The 25,292-nt window shown below is 38.4% G+C and overlaps 1 protein-coding gene across 2 annotated transcripts in view; it reads left to right on the top strand.

Moving 5' to 3' along the window:
* PITPNB (phosphatidylinositol transfer protein beta) overlaps nucleotides 1–24,544 on the top strand; it is a 35,479-nt gene extending 10,935 nt beyond the window's left edge. The window contains exons 8-12 of one of the 2 annotated variants that reach the window (XM_050906510.1): nucleotides 12,320–12,397; nucleotides 17,237–17,347; nucleotides 19,567–19,689; nucleotides 22,861–22,945; nucleotides 23,860–23,923. In XM_050906510.1, the coding sequence (XP_050762467.1) occupies nucleotides 12,320–12,397; nucleotides 17,237–17,347; nucleotides 19,567–19,689; nucleotides 22,861–22,908 (360 nt within the window). In that variant the 3' untranslated portion in view covers nucleotides 22,909–22,945; nucleotides 23,860–23,923. Of the gene's footprint in view, nucleotides 1–12,319; nucleotides 12,398–17,236; nucleotides 17,348–19,566; nucleotides 19,690–22,860; nucleotides 22,946–23,859 lie in introns of both variants that reach the window. The other variant, XM_050906509.1, reaches the window with a different exon arrangement.
* Nucleotides 24,545–25,292: the final 748 nt, after the last annotated feature.

The following is a 25,292-nucleotide window of genomic DNA, read 5'->3' as shown; positions in this document are numbered from 1 at the left end:
GGGCTGCAAGCGCACATTGCCGGGTCATGTCCAATTTTTCATAGTGTGTATGATTAATCTGCATAAGAAGGTAGGATACGTTGATTTTAGATGCTGGTTTATGCAACTTTAGAGGGCAGCTTCACCATACTTATTTATGTGCCTGCCTTACTTCCTTGTTTTTACTGCTATTGCTTTCTACACATCTGTATTTACTGGCGTTGTTGTCTGGTTTGTTTAATTGTAACAGCTGGGCTGTTCTATGTGTAATCATTAATTTTTGGATAGTAGGAAAATGGTATGCACTAATATCGACACCAATTTGTGTTTACACAATAAATTTGATTGTCTCGGTTTTGTGCAAGGAGACGTTCTTTATACTATTTAATTGTTATTTTCTGAAAATAAATACTTGGATATCCTGCATTTTGGGGAGAGGACTCCTTTGCAGGAAAGTAGAGGGAGGAAGGAAGGGAAAGGCTGTGGTGTGGGAAAGGGAAAGATTTCTGCTTTATAAATTTCCATTTGCATTACCAACATAGGTGTATAACCTGCATTGTTGCTTAACTGATGTTTAACAGATGATCTGTGGATTTACATGTGTGAAAATACATTGTTTGGAGAACCTTCCTGTAAACCAAATTAAATGTGTCTTGCCTATTTTAATGCAGCGAGGAATCGTTTTGCTGCCCCTTGTTCTTTCAGACATTCCATATGACCTTAGAGCTGAACTGGCAGGTAAATGTATGTTGTGCATTCCCTATTCCATGCCTGGAATTGTGGCAGACAGCTACGATGCTGTCATCTGTCAGAGTGCTTGCTTGATCACAGTATGTGTAAACAAAGGGTTGTGCTTATTACTGTGTGTTGAACTTAAGTATTTATTCTGTTTGAAGTACTCTTAGTGAACAGCACTGCTCATGCTGTATGCCCTCTTGCACTATTAGATGACATGACCTGCCTTTGACGTTGCTAGTTTCCTTTGTACTGAAGACTGACAGATGGTGGTATGCTAAAAGAAGTTATATTTTTGGCTCAGGACAAAGATCCATCTAACCCAGTATCCTGTTAGTGGCCAGTAGCAGATACTTGTGGAAGGATAAGAAACTTGGGAAGTATATACTAGAAGCTGGGAGATGCGTATCTCTGACAGATCAGTGTGTATTTAAAGGACTTCCAGAGCTAGTGGTTATATCTGGCCTATTGCGTTTATTAGCCACTTATATGCCCATGAGCACATCTAATCCATTTTTTAACCCACTTATACTTTTGACCTTTATGGCATCATGAATTCCGTAGTGTGTTAGATGGTATGGAGAAAAAATACTTCCTTTTTGTCTGACTGATAATTTAATTGGGGGCCGGGGGGAAAGAATGTTTCCTATTTATATTTTCTGCACAATTTATCTTACAGATTTTGATCATATTTTCTTTTTGTTCCCCCTCCTCCTCTTTAGCGTATCTTTCCAAGCTGAGGGTCCTTATCTTTCCAAGCTGAGGGTCCTTATCTTTAAGTCCTTCTTCATGTAGAAGCCATTTCATGTGTGGAAGTCCTTGGAACTATCTTCAGTACATTATCCTCTTTTTTTCTTTTTTTTTCTTTTTTCTTTTGTATATTTGACATACAGAGTATCAAAACTATGAGTGCAGAGTGGTTTAATCCAGAGTCTCAAGTCTCTGATGTTTCTATATTCTCTTTCTTTTTTTAGTAACTTCTAACACCATTTGTGCTTTTAGCAAATATTTTGAGCAAATATTTTCAAATTCAAACTCACAGTATAGCCCATCGTTATGTAGGAATACTTGGGACTAATTTTCTCCATGTGATTCAAATTTTCATTTCCATTTCATCTCCCAGAAAGTCAGTTTTGCAAAGTCCTGGCTTCATTAAACAAAGACTGACTTTGTACTCAAACTCTTATGCAAACTTTGATAACTCTTGAGTTATCTGTAGGCTGACGCCCTTTCTGCTCCACTTGTTTGCCCCCTTGCCTAGACAGTTAAGGATTAGCTAGACAGCAGAAATTCTCTGGGACACACACTTTAGTCTCTTCTGTTATGAAAATTTGCAGTTTCTGGCCTTTGTTTTCTGTCTCTTTACTGCTTATGACTCCATGAGAGAGACTTTCCATTTATGCTAATATCTTTATGAAGTGAGATAATGGAACTTGAGGAATTTTTTTTGGAAGTTCAGTGGAACTGAACATCATAGTAACAAAATTGCCCTGATCTACATGCTTACTTTATGCCTTCAGAGAAGGCTGCTGGTTTTGGAAAGTAAATGTCCCCTATGAAAGCATTAGCTGTTTTCCATGTATTCTGTTTGTCCAGAGGTTCTTTTCCTACAGTTTCTTCGTCTTTGTTCAGTGCTATTAGAGCAGTCACTAGTTCACTCTGTCGGGTAGTTTCTGAAATCACGTGCGTTGTATGGCATTTTGTTGTTGTTGTTTCGATGCTTCTTTGGGAATTATCATTCTAAGTGGCTGGGTGGGTTTTTTGGTGTGCTCTTTTTTTTTTTTAGGGAAAAGGGATAGTCAGTGTTGCCAAAGGAAAGTTTTATTTGTACATTTATTTTCTCAGTCATAATTTTGCCTGGAAAAGCAACTCAAATGTACTATCTTGGATAACAGTATGACTGAAAGAATGGAACTACATTTATAAGATCCAGCAATTTTGATAGAAGTTTTCGTATATTCAAGATTTATCCTTTTGTTCAGTGCATGAACCTTGTCCAACCCACTGTAGCGTAAGTTACTTTAGTTTCAGAACTACAATCAGCGTAAATATAAAAATAGTAAATTTCTTTAAGATACTAATGGCATGCATATGCTAACTCATGCTCATTTAAGTCTGTATAGAAATAATTTGGCCAACATCTGTGGCTTTCTTTAGATATAAATTTAACCCTGCCCTCTCTTAATCATCTCCAGCATACAATCTATGTAGCTTTATGTGATTTGTATATAAAAATATCTTCCCAGGAGAGTAAGACTTTTTAAAGAGTAAGCAGAAGTGAACACTCAATTAACATCAGAAGAGGCTACATTTTTGGAAACAATTTGTAAGAAAGTAGAGTGTAGTGAAGACAAAGAAATTGAAATCAGGTTTATAGCTTTTTTTTGTACAAGGAAGAAATTAAATGTCTTGTTCTAGGTCATAGTGAGACTTCATTATATTACTTGAAACAAAGTTCTAAAAATACAATTTTATACAAATCAGTCAAATTACTTAACGCGTGCCTTAAGAGATAGAATTTCTATGTGCTGTGCAGTAAGTACTATTCCTTGTACAGTTTGAAGAAATATAATGGAATATAGGAAATGCTTTTCTTTTGTAGTCTGTAAAAGAGTGTTAAAAGATTCTTGAGTGAAAGAGCTGCTTTTCTGATAAGTGGATCTCTCCCCTTTCGGACTTAATTTATCATGTGATAGGCATCTAAAAAGTCCATATTATTAGTCCAGAAGCTTAGTATCATCATGCATTTTATTGGTAACAGTCTTGGAACATCTTATCTAGGTCATAAAGTTGACTCTATGTATTAGCAAAAGGATCAGAATATACCTCTTAGTTTATTTTAAAAAATCAAGAACATTTCTTTTTGAAGAAGCGTGAGAAAGCCCTGTTGACTTAAACTGGATTTTTGTTGGACTTCAGTTCTGCTGGGCTGTTTAATTTTGGTGTCCAGGTGAGGCAGGTATGTGGATGTATGGACCACTACTGGTGCTCAGCTGGTGGATAACAACTAGATGACTTTGGATCATGCAGTCATATCTTTATTCAGCACTTATCTCTCAAGTCTTGTGAAGCTCCGCTGTCAAACTGCCTTAGGTGTTTACAGTTGAGCCTACAAAATTACTGTGTAGTGAAGAGTGCTACAATGGCTGTGGGTATGGAGTGGTCAGTCTTTTTATTTAGCTGCTGCTGAGGAAAGCCCAGTGACTTACAGTACTTGAGAGATCCAGGAGATTGTGGATCCTGTAATTCCTTGACTTGTTTAAAAATGTGTTTGTGATCAGGATTCAGGCATCAGAAATGACAGTCTGGTGCTCAGAGCACCCCCTGAAAGTGACCCTGTGGATGTGTCCCTGGTCACCAGGGCTCTTTGAGGTGCCAGTATCCAGAGATATGTGGAAAACAGACTGACTGCTACAGACCTGACTTTTCACCCCAAAGTGTGTTTTCTGCTTTGCCTTGGACATTTGTATTATTGAAAAGGGCTTGTCCGAATTATTGAGTTTGAAAAGATGAACTGTTCAACCTCCATCAGTACTTCTTTAGAATAAAGATGCAAAGGATTAAGTGTTTGCCCAGGTGATTATTAGATGGCCCTGTTACTTTCTCCCAATCTTCCGCCTGCTTACAGAAACAGCTTTTCTTCATATTGGGATGTTATTTACTGCTTTAGAAAATAGAATAACTTGTACATGCTTTGAATTTTGCTTAATTCCTTCAGTAGTGCCCGGGGCTTGCTGTTTTAAGTATGCATCTTAAACTGCACATCCCATGGAACAACCTATGTATGTATAAATAGGACTTATTTCTAGCTTACTAGGTTTTCCTCCCCTCTTTCTGTTTTTTATCCCCTAACTAAGGCTTTTTTCATACTGACCTGGGTGCTTCTAAATCTTCATGTCTTCCAGACTGTCTTATAAAACAGTCACTTTCGTGGAGACCTTTAAATTCTAGTACATAGCACAACACTGCAGTGTATGTCTGTGCTAATTTAACAAGGCTGATTTTATTTTTGATTTGAACCTTGGCATTCTTTCAAAGGTGATTGCAGGGAGTAGTTCACCTGATAGCTGTCCTGGAGCTACAGGACTCTTCAGCAGATGGGAATGATGACTGTAAGACATTTGTTATTAAAAGCCATTTAGCTAAACCTACCCGAAATACGTGAATGCGTATCGGTTAAGTGTACAATAGTGCTGGTGATTGTTTCAGTTATGAGACTTGGGAATCGTGCGCTGAGTTGGGACTACAGCATACTTTGATCAACCTGATTTTGATCTTTTATTGTGCTGTGAACGAGTATTCACAGAGCTATGGATCATATTGGAGAAAAGTGCTAGTATGCATTTCCTTCCACAGCCAACTTTCTGTGCGTTTTCTGCTAAATAACACTGATAGCATGTATGTTCTCCTGTTCAAAAAACTAATGCAATATTGAGTTGAAAAGCCAGAAATGGTGTCCACCTGCCTAGTTAGTCTTACACCACTCTATGTTCAGGAAGCTTTTTTCATGAATTTGCAGATTAGACATCAGACTTGTATCATTTTTATGTTAGGTTCTAAAAGTTTTCTTAAAATCATTCTGTCCTGTATATATTCTTTCAAGTTTTGTACTACTTAATAGAGTGAACTATGAGCTATCAGGAGTACTGTTACTACTTTTAGCAGGTCTTATAAATAAGAATTGTAAAGAAGCACCTGGATTCTGGGTTTGTTGCGATTATTACTTTATTGTATGTGGTTCACAGTCTCTCTAAGTAATTCTTTATAACAGTTTGTTGCATTCATGCATATTATATTGAGATTTTGAGCAGAAACTGCCTATGAAATGATATTTGTGCATTTCTTTGAAATGGTTTTTAGCTCCTCTGTATTGTTATGCTGCTGCATAATGATGTTTTGCCTGTCTAGCTTTCAAGAGGGCTTCGGGGGTTTTTAGCTGTAATATTTGTTCCAACAGCTGCCTGTTTTTCTTCCTAAGAAGGACTTGTTGCTGTCAGGAGTTAAGCTCTTGCTGCACAGATATTTTCCTTAAACTCTGCAAAGAACTGTTGTTTATTTGTACTTTGGCTGTAGTCCAGTCTTCTTCCTTGCACGCTGGTAGGGTTTGTGTATTGAGAAGAGTTCCTACAATGCTCTCTTGTCCATCTAGACTTTAATCTAGACAGGGTTTTTTTTCTGTCCTTAACAGGATTTGAGTTAACTGAGTCCTGAAAGGTCTTGGTTCAAAGCTTCTGTATGCAGTCTCTAGCATAGAAAACTTTACCGTGCCTCATCTATTTTCTTTGAATTTTTGTTTTCATTCCTACATTTTACTCATACATAACATTTTTTTCCCAGTGTTTCCAGCTGTGCTTATATGTGGGTCCTAAGTGCAAGAGCACAGTTGCTTTTTACCTCCGTCCCTGTGCAGTGAGAGGTAGGATGGCAGATAACATAGTATCGTGTGGACTTGGGTGTCCCTATGGTATCCGGTCAAATAATTCCACAACATAAACCAGGCAGATCAAGGTTGCATATGTAAATGAGTTTAAATGCCAAAATGCCAAAACAAAGATTGCATATGTAAGCAAAGTTCTTACCTTAGCAAGTTTTCTGATCGTTGTGTGTTTGAAAAATTGCATCCTACAGTGCGTTTCTGTAAGCTTGCGTGGTATATACCATAACATATGGCTATGAAGTACTTATGGTACGAGATACCACAGGGTTTGTTAGTGAATGCAATTTTTAATACTAAAGTTTTGGAGGATTTTGGATGAACAGTCTGTTACTTGGAAATAGTGATGTTTGTTGATATTTTTGCTTTGTTTCTTTTTTTCAGGAAGGAGGTTGCAATACAAATGTAGAAATTGCCAAGTGTATTTCACTTTAATCATGTGGCAAGACCATTTATACTTCTGCGTTATATGGAATGTGGAAGCTGTCTTTCTGGTGGAGAGAAAGCCTTGTTTTCTGAAGTTTGTTTAGCTTTCTTCAAGCAAGGATGCTGACTTCTTAAGTTTGGGGGTTTTTAATTAATATTTTATGTGGATCTCGCATTGTAGTGCTTACAAAGGAAAGTAGATCAGTTAAATTTCTATATTTATAAGCATGCTTAGAACCATTTTATTGCAGATTTTTGACAATGCCTTATGGCAACTTCTAGTGAGTTGAGGCGTTACATCTTTGGTGTGTGTTTAACCCTGGCTATCTTGCTGGTGTCGTGAGGCATGTGTTAGTCCCGTGTAAGCTTCTCAGAGTATGTTGATTCTTCCTGTCTGTTCCAGGTACTGGATACTACAGGACTATAAAGAGTGATGGCAGTTATTTTGGTGACAAGTTTAGAGTGAAGGGGTTTTGATCTTTGAAAGTGATTTTGTCGTGGGTCTTATAAGCTAGTACAAAGGTACAGTCTAGTTACAAGTAACGTCACCTAGCCAAAATATATGCACTTTATAATCTTATGCAGAGTGATTCATCCAGTCTGCTGTGGATTTTTCTTACTGGCATTGACATTTTCAGATTGGACCACAACAGTGCTTTTTCCAGTAGTGATCAACACTGGATGTTAAGGAAGGTAAAAACCTCCGCTCTGCTGCTTACTCCCCCTCCTTCCCAAGTGGAACGGGTGTAGAAGGGCTAGTTGGGCAGCAATTACATTCAGTGTTGTCTAACTGGAACCAGAAGGCATGACAAATAATATAAACATAACAATTATGATAAATAATAAATTTATTTCTATAATATCATGCAAAATAATAAGTATATAAATAATAAAATGTAAATAGTATTAACATAAATAATATTACGAATTCACCATCTCTGCAATACTGTTGTATTATTATTATTATTATTATCTTTCCACTTAGGGAAGAGATGTTCTGCTTTCTACCTTTTTATGCATTTTGGTGCCTCAACATGTTATTGCAGCACAGATTGTTTCATGGGTCAGAAAATTGTTCAAAATAGTCTAATTCCCTGCACTGCCTTTCCTAAAGTATAGCATTGATTAATAAACTGTGTTTTAATTTTCTGTTTCAATGGTAAGAATTGCACTTAATTTGAGATGGTTATTGTTAAAACGAAGTGGTTCGCTGCATTCTCTATATTGGGGCTTTCCATGGTAAATCCAGTGCTGATGAGCTGTGCTGTCTGGTGTAATCTTTCTCTTTGACGGTTATGTAGAGAAATCTCTGCAGAGTGTGCCGCTGTAAAGAAACAGTCCAAATTACATCCTGCTCTTCATGAAGATGCACTACTGTAGCTTTAGTAAGGAGTCAAAACTGCAGCTTATCTGTCCTTCTAGTGAACAGTTCGGAAAAAAAGTTCTGTGGCCTAGAAACATGTCACTGTTGCAGCACAAACACACGGGCTCAGGCAAGCGCTGCCTATCAGAAGGGAATTCATTTCCTTCAGCAAAAGATTTTCAAAAAAACACTCCCTTCTAAAAGATGCCTGTGCCTTCTTTCTTTCTTTCTTGATCATTATTGACTGCTGATGGAGTAGGCAGTATTCTGCCTGTGTTTGTGTTGAAAGTAGTTTAAAATTTTTGGTTTGGATTGCTGACAATTTTATCTGGTTATAGTTTTCAGCTTCTACTAGCTCCAGCCCCTAACTACATATATCCCCTCTCTCGTTTTACAGTTTTCCATATTTTATCCCTCTCAGTCATGTCTTTTCCAGGCTGAAGATTCATGGTTTACTTTGTTATTTGAATGGAGTTTGTTCCATAATTAATCATTCTTGCTGTCTTCTGTATCTCTTCCACTTCTAATGTATTCTTCTAGAGAAAAGGGTACCAAAATTAATGTAATATTTAAAATACAGATGTACCACAGAATTTTAGTGTCATAAGATATTTTGTGTTATGTTCTCTCCCGGTTTCCTAATATCCCAGGATATTACATATGTTAGGCTCATTTTGGTATTTTCCTTCTGTTGCTTTTAGGTTTGGTCTGTTGTGCTCTGTAGTGATCGATGCAAGCATGACAGCAATCTCTTTATAATTATTGCACTTTCTTCTCTTTCCCTCTAAAGAAAGCACAGAGATACTCTGAGAACATCCTAAATATGATGTTGTCATACAATGCTGCGAGACTGTGCTTACAGCTGGGACAGCAGGCCAGGCAGCATCCTCTGGGTATCGCTAGTGCAAATGAAGTATATGGTATGGATATCCATATGCCCCACACCACTGCGGTATGAGCTCTACCTTGTTAGGATATTCAGACAATCGAACTAAGAAATTCAGGGTTGTCTCAATGCAGTACCTGGTTTTATTTACAAAACTGGCACTAAAATATGGAAGCTCTTGTATTTTGTGGTTCTGTTTAGCATATTGCTACCCCAAAACAGCAGCAATACTCGTGCCAGGAATTAGTTATCGAGAACAAAACATTTATTGGAAAATTGTTTAGCCATTACTATAGTTCGATCCTTTTCTCAGTGTCTTCCATCCAGTGTTTGAGTGAAATTGTTAAAAGGCAGTCATAATCAGTAATTTAAAACATTAAATATACTTCTATGAAAATATTCTGCTGCAGTATTTACATATATTTCTTAAAGGTGATTTACTTATAAAGAAAATGCCTTTTTTTCCTCCACCCAAGGATTGTTTTTAAAAAAAAAAAAAAAAGGCGTATCCCATTCAGCCTCCAGAATATGCGGGACCTGAGGATTTGAGCAGGTTGCAGCTGTCTTCACCCACAGTATTTGGAAATAACTAATGAGATGAGAAGTCTACAGCTGGCGGCAAGCACTGTAAATTGTGCGCCCTCTGCTCGCCTCCCCCGTTGGTCTCCCGGAGCAGACAGACTGCGAACAAAGCCAGCAGGCTGTCTTGCTCGGTGCTATTGCTCACGTGCAGCAGTAATTGAGAGGTAGGGCTGTATACTGTATGCCGAAGCTATCATACGTGAAGGAATATATTTGCTCTTTTTGATGTCTGTAAAAAGGACGTGCTTTATTCCAGTAAAGTCATAAATAAGTGGGTTTTTACTAAAATTCACATGACAAATACTGCTATTAGTCTTTCTGCAATTACAATAATTCGAGTGGACTTACATTTAAATGTTGCTGAATTTAAATGTTAATGTACAATGCTTGTGCTGATTCCTCAAACTGTCCCCGTGAGGTGGATAAAGTATGATCTTAGCACCTGTGGGAGCACCCTGCTGAAGTTGGCTGGCTATTATATGGGTTCTTTAAATAAACATACTGTTTCAGTTTAGAGGGAGAAATAGAGGAAAATACTATTTTGCGGAAGTTCATAAAACATATTGATTAGCAATATGATTGAATGTCTTGACTCACGTAGATGTTTCTAGGAAATATTTGCTCAATTCTTAAAGTATATATTTGAATGCTTAATATGGAGGTTTATCTGAATACCTATTAATGCTTTCTAGATGTATTAATTACAGAATGGCTGGAAAAAATGTATTAAAAGGAATCTATATTCTTCAGCCTATTTTAATACACAATGTAAGTAGGTACATTAAAAGAACTGGGAACAATGAGAAACAATTGGGCAGAGGAAAGTATCGGAGAATAACAGCTGATTTTCTGTAAGTGAAAACAGATTCCTCTGAGAGGACCTCCTGGATTTTCCAGTTCCATCTAGCTTGCAAAAAGTGCATGGTAAGTGTCAAAATGGTTATGAAAGCATTAATAACTAATTTGTGTAGCCTTGCTTTGTGGATTTGGAATTTCAGTCTAGAAGTAGCCTTCGTTCCTCTGTGCTAATGGAAGAATCTAGATTTGAAAACTGTCGTGTTACACGTGATCTTCAATACTTCTGACAGCTGAAACAATGAATTCATGTAATGGCTCCTTAATTGTATATGCACTAGTACCATCTGTTGAATTCAAGTTACATGAGTTAAACATGAAAAATAGGGAAATGGAGCTGTTTTGGGAGGGCTGGGGAAAGTTGATTGGAATTCTTTTGTGTGGATTGTTTTTCCCAGGTTCATTTGGGATTTTCCTGGTGAATAAATATGGAGAATAAATATGAAATCCCTTCAGAACAGTGGGAGAGGGAAATACTTTTGCGCAGTTCATAATTCATTAGTCACTAATTACCACAGTGTGCAACTGAGGCCAAGAATAAAAGTGGAGCGGAATACCCAGTTATGTGATCCTCTGTAACGGAAGAGTTCATATCCTTTCCAGAAAAAAACCCACAGAATAGGGAAGACCAAACTGTTCACTGCTTGGAGTGATAGCTCTGTCTTGGGTTATTTGCATCCTTCCATGAAGCGTCTGTTACTGGCCACTAAGACGGAATATTAGATTAGAGTGGTCTCCTGTATAACTCCGTCTGACAATTCCTGCTCTATAATGTTACAGTGTTGGGGTTTATTTTACATGTGCTTATGTTCATGCCTTTGTCTACAAGCACTTTGCAACTCAGTCGTCTAGGGCAACCAGTTCTCCAAAACACACTACTACTGCAGCAGAGATGTAGTTAGATGACTTCAGTATGCCTCAGAAGAAACATCGATATTTCAGTTTTAATATTCAGAGAGCCATTTTTTTAAATTGATGTCTATCTTGCTGATGATAGTATTTAATTTTGAATACAGGGGGATGCATTAGAAAGGTGAAGGTTTAGTTTTAATTCATCTTAGAAGCAGTTTACAAATGTGATTCATTGTGACAACTCTCTGATGCAGGAGTGAGAGGGAATGCCAGTAGCTACTTTTCTGGTGGTATTTTGTTCGCTCCATCCGTGTTCTGCAAATTTTGTCCTCATTGAAATTTGTTTTTAAAAATGAGACCTTAAACTCTGCTAAACTTTCTTGGGCTTTTCCGTAGCACCCACCAAGCATTTGTTCTGCTTTAAAGCAACTTAGACTTTTACAGTTCTCCTTGGTTGTGTGGGTGTAATGGTATTCTTAGGTTGATGTTTTTCATACATTGTGTAAACCTTACGTGTTCTCAGTTACTGAGGTCAGAGTTTTTAATCCTTTCCTAATTTCCAAAGTAGCATCTTTATCAAATGATCATTTTCATACCCCTCATCAGTAAAATTAAGTAAATCCGTATGTTGGAAGCATTTGTCATTTTCAACTCTATTGGATATTAGCTTTTTTCCCCACTGTATATGACATGATAAGCAGTAATGTCTGTTGTAAAGCAGTGCCACTCATCTGCCCTCTCTGTGCTTAGCCTGGTGATGTCTCACAAATTGAGATTATGCAGTTTTTAATTTTGCAAGTTAGCTCACTTATGCCTTCTTCCCTTTCTGTTCTGTGTTCTCAGGAGTGGACATATGTTGCAGCTTGGAAAATGTTAGCACACTAGTTTCTGTATTATTGCTTTCTCTTCCCCTCAAAAGTTTACAAAACCGATAGGATAGTGCTTATGTCGCACAGTGCGCAGCACAAGAAAATTCTGATCTAGAAGGCAGCCCTGGCATGCTATCGTAGTATAAACAGATAATGAGCACCACTAGTGATAAGCAGTGAATGAGCGGGTGTGATGGAGTATTCAACACAAACTTAAGCCAGCCTAACAAATGTGCTCCACCCGTCCTGCTCCAGACCACTCAGGAGAATCAATTTGGTAGTCTTGAACAGAAGCTTAATACAGTAGGATATTGAATCTGGGTTTTTTTATATTACAGGACTACAAAGCTGATGAAGACCCTGCGTTATTCCAGTCAGTTAAGACGAAGAGAGGACCTTTGGGGCCAAATTGGAAGGTACTAAGAACTGATGGTACAACCTTATGAAGTCTTCATCAGCAGGAAAAAAAGTTCACGGTTCCTTAGAGACTAGCACTAGCAGTGTTAGTCTTAAAACAGAGGGCAGAAATTGAATACTTTTCTTTTTTGTGTTCAGTTAAAATTCAAAATGTGTTAGTAAGCAAAGGTGCTGTCTGATACTTGTTTAACATCACTACTGAAACCAAACAAAGCCATGCAAATTAAATTGGATGAACTTTATCCTTACTCAGGATTGACATCTGAATATACACTATGATGAATTCCATGGAAGTCATCAGCCTGCTGTGGTAGGCACTAGAGGTGACTTAAAACTCAAAAAAATTAGTTGGAAACTTCCTTCTATTCAAATGGTTATAACCATGTATTTCTTAGAGCAGGGTAAAAGCTAGTACACATGTATGTTTTATTTAGAATTACCAGAAAACTAGCAGAAGATAGTGGCAGCTAGATCTAAGCCTGTCTTCACCTTGCCATATTGAGTATCTAGGTATTTTTCACTTGTGTGGAGTCTATACAAAATGCACATGAAAACCTCCAGTATTTGATCACAAATATTTTCCCTCAGTGAGATAATACACCCTGTTTGCATTTGTGCGTGTGTGTGTGTGCATGCAGATGTGTCTGCCATGTTCTTGAAATTTTCAGTCTGGCGTATGTAATCTGAGTTGGTTTGGGAAATCAATTTTCCACATTGTTTGGTCATTTACCAATTCTTATGTGGCTGACAGTATGACTGCAGTGTGAGAGCTTAGCACTTAGTCACATCCAGTATGAATTTGCTCTGCTTACATATTTAACTACAGGAAAGTCGTGCTTGAGAACTGACTCCTTAGTAGGCAGCATAAGTACTGGTGCAGTGTCAGTGTCAGAGTATGTATGTCACCCATATATACCTTTGTAATGCCTGTATACTTTTCTTAACAATTTAGCCTGAACAGTTGCTGCATACATAAAGATGATCCTATCTTGAAATAACTTTTCGTAGAGTCTGTTGCCTGAGGTCCTCTTGCATTTCCTCCAGAACCTTGCTCGACTCAAATTCAGAAACAAATTTCCTGTGGAGCAGCATGTACCACATGGAACCCAACGACACCTGAACAGCAATGCAAAACTTGCCAGCACATCCTTGCCCCAGTTACAAAGCACATCCTTCCACAGACAGCCATCAAAATTCGTATATATATGCCCATCCCAGAAAGAAAGATGCTTTGTCTGGTATACCAGATAGCCTCGTAGAAACTGAGAAGCTAACTGCTTTGTACTAGAATGAATATACAGGCAATCTGTCAGGAATAGGCCCCTAGTTACCGATTAGAATATAGTTTTTCACTTTTGTCGTTGCTGTAAATGAAATGTTTCATTGCCAGTAGCATAATTTTACTTCTTATGTTTAGTGTGTACTGTGATGAATTATGCTTAAGTAAATGCTGAGGGTTTTTTGAATGTATTGCAAATGGTGCCCCAGTTTCTTAAATTTTCTTGTAAAAGCATCCAGTCTTTCATTACCCAAAAAAGTTCTAAATACAGCATGAATGTTTCTGTCAAAATACAGTGTGAAGGACTTGCTCTGAGAAGTGTGAATTTTCTTTTCGTTCACTACTTTAGATGTCACCATTAGTTATTTTACCACTAGCTTTTGCAAAGCAACAAGATAAGCGTCAGATATTAGAGTAGGATGCATTGGACCAGCAAGCTCTCAGTCTGTAATTTCCTGTCGTGAAACGTGGTTGTGCACACAGAAGTAGGCAGAAGATACACCACCGTTCTGCTGTCAGAAGCTTGACCTGTGTCTTAAGTGTCAAATAACTGACCACCATGTCTGACAGAGCAGAGTCCCCGTTTCCCTCCACATAGTACCACACTCGTTCTCAGCTGGCCTGAGATCATGAATCGACGCAGCCTGAATTCGAGGGCTTAAGGTGTCTCTTGTCCCACTGTGGAATGAGGCTGTAGTTCCAGGGGCACGTTCGTGCAGCGCTGACCACTCACTCCTCGACTTCCGTACATGCTGGTACGGTGGTTTTAATGCTCCATGGCCATTAACCTAGGGAAAAAAATAGGGAACCAGGTTTTTGTGCGAGGTTGGGAAACAATATGGCAACGCTGGGAGCCATAACAGGACCATTGAAAGTTTCAGCAGAGCAGAAAGGGTGCGGGCTACTGAAGCTGACACTTCACTGCCGTTATGCTGCATTACCAGAAGAAAAGCTTGCGAAGCTACCTCGTGGGTGCTCCGTGTACTTCAGTTTGTCTTAGTGGGAGCTGGGGGTGCAGTGGATGTATACCACTGACCTAATTGGTGTTGCTATAGCTGTTCCTGATGTCGTCTTTTTGACATGATGAAAGTTGATCCTGTGACAGTCTGATTGTACGGACACAAAAATAATGTGAAATTCCATTTGAACACCAGAAAACACTTTTTTACTGTGATGGTGGTCAAACACTGGAACGGGTTGCCCAGAGAGGTTGTGGAGTCTCCATCCATGGAGATACTAAAAACCTGACTGGACGCAGTCCTGGCAACCTGCTGTAGGTGACCCCTCTTGAGCAGGGCTCCTGCACCCGGTGATCAGAGAAGGTCCCTTCCAACCTCAGCAATGCCGTGATTTTGCAATCTACACAGTCTTAATTCTTCCCTTTGTGTGTCCAAAGACAGCAAATAGTTCTGCTTCAGAAAGTTTCTGAGCTTGTAAGTAGCTGGAGATTGGTAGAGTTTCTAAGTGAATTACCAATATTTTCTTCCTTGGGTTTTATATTTTTACATAGGTTTCTGCCATTAGCTGCTGTCAAAATACTGAGCCAGGTAGACCTTTGGTCTGACTTGCGGGTTTGTCCTGGGCCCGAGCATTAGCTGGAATCTCATGGAAAAATGAGCATATTGTGTGGTTCAAGATGACGATCAGGGGAGGCATGTATTCAAACTCCCATTATTGTAATACTCGTTCTACCTCAGCTAAGTATTCTTGCTAGCAGGGTAAAATTGTCACAGGGATTATTTTTGTAAACTGTGCTGAAAATGTGCATCCTGCCTTAGATGTTTGTTCTTCCTTCCCGCTCAGGAAGGAAGCAGGAGGCTGATGCAGGAATGGCCTGTTTGGGCCTGTGTGACCTGAAGAAAGTGGGGAGTTACTGGTTTGTTTTTTAAAAACAGCTGTAAAATGAGGAGGAGAACTTTGAATGCCTGGAACTGGCGGCACTGAATTTGTATGTTCCATTTAGTTGTGTCCTTTTACTAATGCCTGGACATAGACTTGTGCTGTTTGGGAACACCAAACAACAGCAGCACTTTGTTTTTTGCTTGTGAATAGAACATCAGTCTTCTGAGGATAATTGGTTTTCATTTAAGTGCTGTCTGGTAATGAGTATTTGTGATTAAAATTCTGTGTTAAATAAATATGCATTATTCACCAAGATTTTTATATGTTAGCTATATCTCACAGTAAATCTTTTTACTCTGTGCGTGACCAACAGTTGTCCATTTCATGGTTAAAAGAAATCTAGCTTAAAAATGCCATAAAGTATTTCTACTTAGAAGTTTGTTGCAGATATAAAGAATAAAAAAATCTGTGGACTACTTATAGTAATTGCTTGTTATTGAAGCCAACCACACAGATTTTTTTTTTTTTTTTAAGCTACTATCAGCTTCCTTTTTTGGTTTGTTTTCTTTTTTTCTTCCTTATTTTTCCTTCCTCTTTTACAAGGCTTGGAGTAACCTAACATGCTTTGTTAAACTAAAAACACGATATGGTCTCTTGCATTACGTAAATTTGACTGCATGAATTGTAGAAAAATCACTGTGTATGATGTTACAGGTACTTCAAAATTGTTTGGATGTAGGACTATGACAGAAACCTGGGAATTATAGGAAATGGTGGTGGGTGTCTCCTGAATTTCCCTCAGTTCACTCTTCTGGGGATCCTTCTTTTGCATGAAGTCCTTGAGCTGGAGCTGCTTCCAAGCAGTGTTTGAAGCGGGGCTTTAGTTGGCCTTATGGCCACCTGTTGCCATTGATGATAAAGAAGTTCTCTTCCTATTTTTCTCATAGTAACATCAGAAGGTCTGCAATTCATTATGCAGAAATGAATATGTAAATTATGCCCCACAACTAGCAATTACCTCTACACCTGAGTAAACACATACCCTTCTGGCATTGTCTGCAGGAGAGGGAGGGAGGGAGGAAGGAAGAGGAGAGAGCGTGCCAGTGTCTGTACGGGCAGAGCAGAACTGCAATAAGCTTAAGTTTTATGCTTTTGTGAGAGGCAAACTTGAGGGGTGGTTATGTGCTTTTTGTTATCTGAATCTTTTCTAGTACATGTGTTTTCCACCATTGTACTGAGCAACTTGGTACAACTCAGATTATAATTGCCTTTGCGCAGTAGACCCAAAAGTAAAAAATAATTTGGTGCTAGCTGTTGTAATCAAGCTTCATTGTCCTTTCAGAACATCAGAAGGTGTATTACAGTGGAAATCATGAAAATGAAATCTGTGTTAAGACTAAAATTTATAGTATATGTTTGCAGCATGGATGGAATTGTCTTACAGATTTAACCTGATTGTTTATTAATCCCTGTTACCCTATGTTCAGAGTACAGTGCTAAGTATTTACTAATACTTAGAATTCTAAGTGTTATTATAATTCTAATAATACTTAGGATTATAATTTAGAATTAAAATAATTTAATTTACTATAAATTAATATACTCTATACTTCTACTATAATACTTAGAATTATAATTTCTAATAATTATATTAAATTAATTTGACTGAAGTAAATTTTTTAAAAATTAAAAATTCCTTCCTATTATTCATAAACAGAAAGAGCTAGCAACTGATGAAGAGTGTCCTAAAATGTGTGCTTACAAGTTGGTGACTATCAAATTTAAATGGTGGGGACTGCAGAACAAAGTTGAAAACTTTATACAGAAGGTAAGTGCTTCTCCCTTGCTTGGGATGTTGCTGGGGAAGTGGGGTTGGAGGTGGGCAGGTAGGTAGGCAGGGTGGTTCTGTGTTGATGTGGGGTTTTTTGAGGAGAAAGAGCGATGAAGTTTCCTGTTGCTCACAGTCAAGCAATTTCTGTTCATTTCTTCAGGAAGTGCAACCATTTGTATCTTGACCTACTAGCAGTGGTGTTTCATTGGTGGAACTAGAATAACTTTATAAGTTAAAAAAGCAAAGGTATAAGCAAAGAGTCTGTCTCATGCAGGTTTAACACCTGATTTTGTAAGCAACAACACGTGGCAGGAAGAGTGTTCTTTGATTCTCTTTTTCTCATAAGTTGAAAGTTACATAGAACATGTGCTGGTGTTTCTCTAGTATTTTATGTTCTAGTTTTCTTATGAAACTGTTCTTCTGTTTCTGCTAATTCTAAACTATTTGATTTTTTTTTTAATTGAATGCTTGCAAAACCAGGTATGAGAGGTAGAATCCAGTGCACTAAGATTTAGTTGGCAGTTGTGGTGTTTTGTCAGTTTATGTTTGTGTCTTATTTTGTTACTGCTGTATCATCAGAATATGAATTGTGAAATATTTTTAACAGTATGACTAAATATTTAGAATGTAAAGTTATGTGTAGGCAAAGTGTTTAATCTAGAGCATCATGCCAGTTCTCTCCAATCCAGAGAAAATGTGCTGTAACAGTGAGTTAACCAAAACGTGATATTCCAGTAGCAATTGGCCATGGTGCTTCCTCACAGACAACCAACGCCAGACCTTTTTCATTGTGGTAACCAGGGTTCTTAGCTCTGAGTTGACCACACAGCTAACTGCATTAAGTGCTTATGAATTTCGATAAATATGATAGCAAAAGAGAAAAGCTTCAAACAATAGTAATTGAAAATGAGATGGAGAGGTAGTTTGTGATGGCCACAGTACAAAGTAAGGGTAAGGAGACATTGGAGACTGTCTTTAGTGTGGTGGTGGTTTTGGGAAGGAGTTGCCCATCACACATTTCAAACTGAACACTGTTAGGGAATAAGCTGAGCAGAAGAGCCAAGACTGATTCTATGGTCTGATGAGGAGTATTTGAAGATACAACTTTTTTTTTTTTTTACCTTGCTTTACCTGAAGTTGAGGCTTTGGAGGAAGTTATCTCTCTCTGTTAGTTGTCAAGAACTGTATGTTAGATTTGATCAGTATTGTTTTTGAGGACAGTCAGCAGCTTGAGCAATGCAAAATCTGGGAGCAGATGAACAAGATGTCAACTTTAGGTGGCAACCTGGGTAACTGAATACATGCAGAAGTCTGAGTTTTAGTAGTAAAATAGATTTCTGGGTTGTATATACATGGCTACTTTTATCAGAGCAGTTGGAAGCAATACTGGTAGTTCTGCAAATTGAATGGTTTATATGATGCATCTTTCATCATCCAAGTCACCATTATAAAAGTTGAGATTCCAGGGCACTAGAGATGGACTGAGCTGGGAAGTTGCAGTTCTTCGACATAACACAGTGGGGTTTTGGGGTGGCAGCTGTTTTGAAATGTGAAACCTACCAATTTAAGTAGAAGAGGTACAGTGGAAATATTCTTACTGTGATCGATTCAGAACACAGATATGTGTACTTTAATGAAAGGGCTGTGGAATTCTTAGCCTGAATATTTATACTCTCAAGGGTTTTGTACCTTTGAAATTGCATGTCAGATATTACTGGGATGATGATTTGGTACAAATTGCAAGTGTGCCATCTTTGGAGTCAGAAGTACTTTCTTTTTGCTGCATTCTGGCTTTAGGAATTGGCCGTTCTGTTTTTTTTTAACAGTGAGCACAGAACCTGAGAGTCATAGATTTTTGTACAGTTCATGCTAAATATTCTAGCTGTTGTGATGCTACGTTTATTCTGTCTAGTGCTATCTTGGAGCTAGAACAGATTTTAAAAGGATTCTTCAGCATTTTCAAGTAACATGAATTGCTGAACTTTCTTGAAACTTCTTTTGATAGTGAAATACGTTCATTTTTTTCCATGTTAAAGCATGTGAGAAACGAGATGACTTTAAATTCGATCCAGGAATGTGAGGGGGCTGAACCTGTAGCAGTGTGAAACAGTGTGCACCTAAAGATTGTAACTTTTCAAATTGAACAGCTGCAATCCCTTCACCAGCCTTTGGCAAAAAGTAGGTCTATTATCTAATGTTTGTTTATCTTCTTAAAGCAAGAAAAAAGGATATTTACCAACTTCCATCGCCAGCTGTTCTGTTGGATTGACAAGTGGATTGATCTGACTATGGAAGACATTAGGAGAATGGAAGATGAAACCCAGAAGGAGCTGGAAGCGGTAAGAATGCTTTTTTAAGGTTGATGTTTGTGTGCTATCTACCTGTAGATTTATCTGTTCAGGAATCGACACAAGTTAGGTTGTGTCCATCCCCTTACGCGTGTTTGGGCAATTGCTGATGAACGTTACAGCCGCTTTAGTGATTCTCCTGTGCAGACCCATGCACTTCAAGCTTCTGCATACTGTGTTGTGTCAAGCTGGAAGTGGCTGTAAGGTAAACATTTCTGATGTCACTAGATCCAGAATGTCTGCTGACCACCTCTTTGTTTATGGTACCATACCCATTGCACAAAGTCCCATTCAGTGCCTTTTTACCAGTTGTCAGTTAGAATTCAGAGCTCTCATCTTGCTTTTCCATCATGTGTCTTGCTTTGTTTCGTTTCTAATCATCATTAGATCTGATTACTTTTTCTCTTCAAACATGTCTTCAAGCTTCTATATGTCATACGACAGCTGTTCCATTCATCCCAATTAGAGCATCAAAACTGAGAATTTTACTTGCAAAAAGGAAGTCGGTAAAATTAACAGGCTTGAGATAGTGTCAGTTTTCATGCTTTAGTGGCTGTGAGGACCAAATACATGTAGCCCGATCTGTCTTTGGACTGATATCTAAAAGGAAACTCATCCATAGGGCACTTTCTCTACTCTTTAAGAGGTAGAGGAACATCACAGGCTAGGCTGGAAGCCGCCTTCTGTAGTGTCTTTCCAGAGCATGACCTTTGGCATGGACCTTTCTCATTTTAAATCCTGCTGGTTTTTTAAGTTCTTTGCAGTCTTTGGATTTGCAATTCTATTTCCTTCCCCTTTTGCGAATTGCTTTATGCCCCAAACCCATTCAGCTTGTCAGTTCCCTTCCATTATCTTGGGTCTTTCAAGACACAATGTGTCTTCAGCTGTAACTTGCTTTTTTGCATGGTTTAACTCATTTCAGCTGCCAGACATCTTTAAACAGATTGCCTGGTGCTTTAGACCTACTGTTGACAGTGGTTCTGAAGTATATTTTGTGGTTTGTGCCTAGCACATCTTTTCTTTTAGTGTCAAAACTAGCTGTAGCTCCTCCATCCCCACTTGTTACACTCTCCATGTTTGGACTTTACGAACTGTGTGGAACCATCTTGCATTGTGTAGAGATGTTTTCTGGATTTGGAAGAAGTGTTTCTTGACTGTTCTGTGTGTTAATAGGTAGATGTTCTGAGCTGGTAAAACCAAACTGTCTTTTCAATTAGGCTGAAGGGTTTGTCTGCTTTGGCAGTTCCCAGAATATGCTTTGGAAAAAAATGATGTTCACTTACTCTTGCAAACATTGTGCTTTCTCATTGGCATTTGGATGGTTTTGATTACGGCAGGTGTTCTCTCAAACATTTCTTCTTTAATTCTACTTTATGCCAGAACCTATTCCTAGAGCCACCTATTCCTAGGTGTCTGTGAAGGAGGAAGAGTAACCACTTTCCTCTCTATAACTGATTTTTGTCAGACGGGTTCTCTCTTGCACACCCATAGTTCTTTATTTGGAATGAAACGGACTTCATCCAATTTCTCTGAGAAAGGATAGTGGCAGTGAGAGGAGTGCATACAAGGCATGTATTGGAGAGAGTAAGCAGCACTTGACACATCTGTGTGCATGAGAAAATTTCCCTTTTCTGTCTCTGTGGACTGTGGGTGTTTGTCTTCTTGTAGAGAAAGTTCTGTTTCACATTTCTCACTGGTAAGTAACTTTTAAATATTTTTGCAAAATACTTGCTGCTTTTTAGTTCTTACCTTAAGCAAAACCTGGATCACATGTTTCTGGGTGTAACGTTTATCCTCTTAAATATCAAATGTATTTATTTACTATTATCTGGTTTTGCAAAACAATGCAAATAGTTTATTTCAGATAGCGTGTTGTGTAAGATGTTAGCATCAGGAACTTAAGTGTATTACTTGTTGAAAAAGTCAGTTTTTCACAAGAGAAATGTATTAATTAGTTACACTAACACAGCTTTTCTATGTGTATTGTGAAATGTGAGAGGAGTGAGGACCTACTTGCTGTTAAAATATTTTGGTTTTTCTCAATGGTTATAATAGGGGTATCTACAAACATCTATAAATGATGCAATTTCAAGGTTTTTGTGGTGAAGTGCATTATTGGAGAATAACCTAAAGGCCAAAATGTCACTGCCAAATAAAATATGAATGCTAATTTTATCCCAAATAATTTGTTTTTATGTTTCACATTCAACTACTTCATCCATTGTGCTAAACAATAACTTTCATTAAATCCCAAGTATACCACAAAACATTTGTTTTATGGCCAGGACCTCTGGGAAGTGAGCGCTTAGTGATAAGGGGCTTAATATGACAAGAATATCTTCATGCTTCCATCCCTGCAGAGAAGTAGTCGGCTTTTTTGACAGTGTTGCACTATGCAGTTCTGTGATGCTTAAAAACAAACAACTGCAGAAAGCAAGCCTAATAATATTGGCAGCGTTACATTTTCTTACATACCTTGCTTTCTGTTGCTATTCCCTTTCTCCTTAACACCCTTTCTTCTTCCTGGTTTGAGCTAATCTCTCTCTTTGGATTCTGTGCACATTTTGGTTCTTTTGTTGATCCTGTTCTTCATGCTAAGTCGATTTTTGTAGTCAGGATCTCTGCTTTTGTTACTTTTTTGTTACTCCCTGAATCCTCATCAGTGTTCTTCCAGAGTTTCTCTATCCCAGCCCATCCTTTTCTCACTGTTTTTCTTCATCTTTCACTTAGTGGTTTATGTATCCGACTCTGGAGACGAGGAGCGCCTGTGCTTCATTAAATACACATCAGCTAATCAGTGCAGAGTAGAAAAGCATCCGACCCTGCCACAGCACTGTGACCGAGCTACCTCATGTCTTTGTGAAGGTGGAAATGCCACATTGGGTATTTTGAGCAGTGTGGCTCCATGCTGAAGCATCATGGGCTCTTAAAAATTTAAGAAGCATCATTTACAGCTGCTGTACAGTTCCCAGGCTTCCTCACCAAAAAGAAATACTATATACCCCGTCTGCAAAAAACCTCAGGTGTAGCTGAGGCTGGTTCTGGTTCTGGTCCTGGCCAGGGAAAAGCAGTCCTGGTCATGTAGATCGTTACTTCTCTCTTACTAACCAACAGCGCAATAGGTTCTTTATGTGGTAGCTCACAGTTTTATTTTACGTTTAGATGCGTAAGAAGGGTTCCGTTCGAGGCACTTTGGCTGCTGACGTCTAGAGGAGTTCTCTGTAGGTTCTGAGGCAAATCAAGCTGTGTAAGTCAACTGCTGGACGGAAAAGGAGAAAAGTGATTAATGTTCTGATGGATGGGAATGGCTGGCAGAAATCACCTAAATGGACATATATCCAGATAACGCTTCTGGGCCTTACGTCCCTCCTGTTTGATAACCGTGTGGTGATCAACAGTTGGAGATGACCCTTGGTGTCCAGGGTACCTGAGAGACCTGCTCCACAGGCGGGCACTGCAGTAGGCCGGGCTGGTGCTCGGGCCGGTGGCAGAATGCCCGAGGCGTTGGCCACGTAACCGGGTTCTTTGTGCTTATCTAGTAGAGAAACCCGAAGTGCGTGACCTGTTGTCATCGCTGTGCTGGCGCTGAGCTCTGAAGCCTGCAAGTAGTCTTTTGGGCACAAATCAGAAAAGTCAGTGAGCATCGTTTTGCTACACACTCAGTAGCAAAGTGATCTGTGGACTTAGTCCACATAATTCAGGGAAACTGTGGACTGTCATCTTCAAAGCGTAAGTTCTTGAAATCCAGTTCCACACAGATATTTGTGTGGAATACTAAATTGTGTTAAAACTGTTACTGCGGGAAACAGATTGTCCAAGAGTTGCAAGCTTTTGAGTATTTGTGTCCAGTACGTTAATGTTGGTGTTTCCCGCTGTGACTGTTTTAATACTGCAGATGGGATCCACAGCCAAAGCAGTTTTAAAATCCTGCTGATGAGTGTGAGGCTCCTCAGAGAGCGGAGCTGCTGTCCACCAGTGAGGACAGCACCCAAATTAAGATTCCCTAACAAGTCTTGCGTTGCTTTGGTATGATTTACTCAGTCGTGGTCATGTTTTGACTGCCCTGCCCTCTTTTTCTTGGAGATTAATAAAACTGCCTATTTGGAACTTACTGTTTGAGGAAACTATTAATGCTTCACTGTGTATTTTCTTTCTCCACAGTTACGTAATCAAGGCCAAGTCAGAGGAACAAGTGCTGCCAATGATGAATGATGATGGATTTAACCGTCACATGCAGTGTTGATATACAAATGTGTGTGTGGATGCATGATTATTTGTATATAATTATATATACGCACATGCATACTGAAGGGGGTTGTTACAGTGTCTCCAGGGTACTATACCTGTCCTCAGCAAAGATTCAAAGGAAACTGCTTTCATTATGTATACCTGAAGCAAATAAAAATCAACTGAGTAGTGTCATTTAAAGGATGAATTAACTGCAGAATTATGCTAACTGGTATGTTTCATGAATGTCAGTACTGGACCAATTTATTCCCTACTTGTTTTTTTCCTGTCTTGAGTCACTCTGCTATAACTTGCCCATATCTCATTGTAAAGAAACAGATTCAAATAAGTTAATTTCAGTTTTGTCTTCCCTATGTGGTTATTTTTGGAATAGGAACAATGAATGTATTTATAGCTATTTATTTCTGGATTGTCATTATCCTATAGTCAAATCAGAAAAAAAAAAAATCTATTAGTGGAAATTGGAAGACTTTTACTGTTGAATAAGTTTAACCTGAACTTTACCCATTCACTAATTTAAAAGAAAAAAAAAATCCTGTTTTATTGGACTTTTGTACATTGAAATGCTAATGTTTTTTCTTCATTAAAATTGGCAAGATTAAGGAAAAATGGCTTGTGATTTATAAAATAAATGCAACTTGAAATTTTCCAGAAGCTGGCTTTTTAGGCAAAGATACTGACAATACTTGTAGAATATTTCAAGTATATCTTAGGCCGTGCAGTGAAAGTGAAGGGGGATGATAGTCGTTCCCTAAAGTAATACTTCCTGTTAATGAAATCGCTATTTTCCAGAGTTTCACTTTGGAAGCTATGCAAATGGTCTTGATTTCACACACATTACGCAATGGAATATAATTGTGATTTTAGCTCTTTTCATGTTGAAAATACACTTTAAGAGAGATGTATACTTTCAGATATGATGAAAGTTTAAATTGTAGCATCTGACGTATTTCTCTGATATTTGTTAGGAGTAGACACATAGAAGAAAAGACGGTGTAATAAAGACCTCCTGTAGATAACTCAAATAGGGAAAATGTCTTCAGCATTTTTTAAGGAAATATTCAGAGCATATCATAGATATATATTGTCAAAATGCTTGCTAGATCAGAAACAAATTATTTTAAAAACACTAGTTAGATAAAGTTCTATTAATGCCTGGTTTCCTCCCAGCATCCCCAGAAACCTCGCTGGGGCAAGCCTTGCTTAAGGTTCCATCTTCATAATCTCACATACATCCAAGGATTTTGGAATCATTTTGGACCTACTTTGCTTACAAAAGGAGTGATCTGATTTCCATTACGGGCAGTGACAAAATTTTCCTAAGCTTCCAGGGTGGGCCAGGTCTG

This window comes from Gymnogyps californianus, chromosome 16 (assembly GCF_018139145.2).
Source record: "Gymnogyps californianus isolate 813 chromosome 16, ASM1813914v2, whole genome shotgun sequence".
Lineage (NCBI taxonomy): Eukaryota > Metazoa > Chordata > Aves > Accipitriformes > Cathartidae > Gymnogyps > Gymnogyps californianus.
Note: the sequence above shows the minus strand (reverse complement) of the source record. Positions and strands in the feature narration are given on the sequence as shown.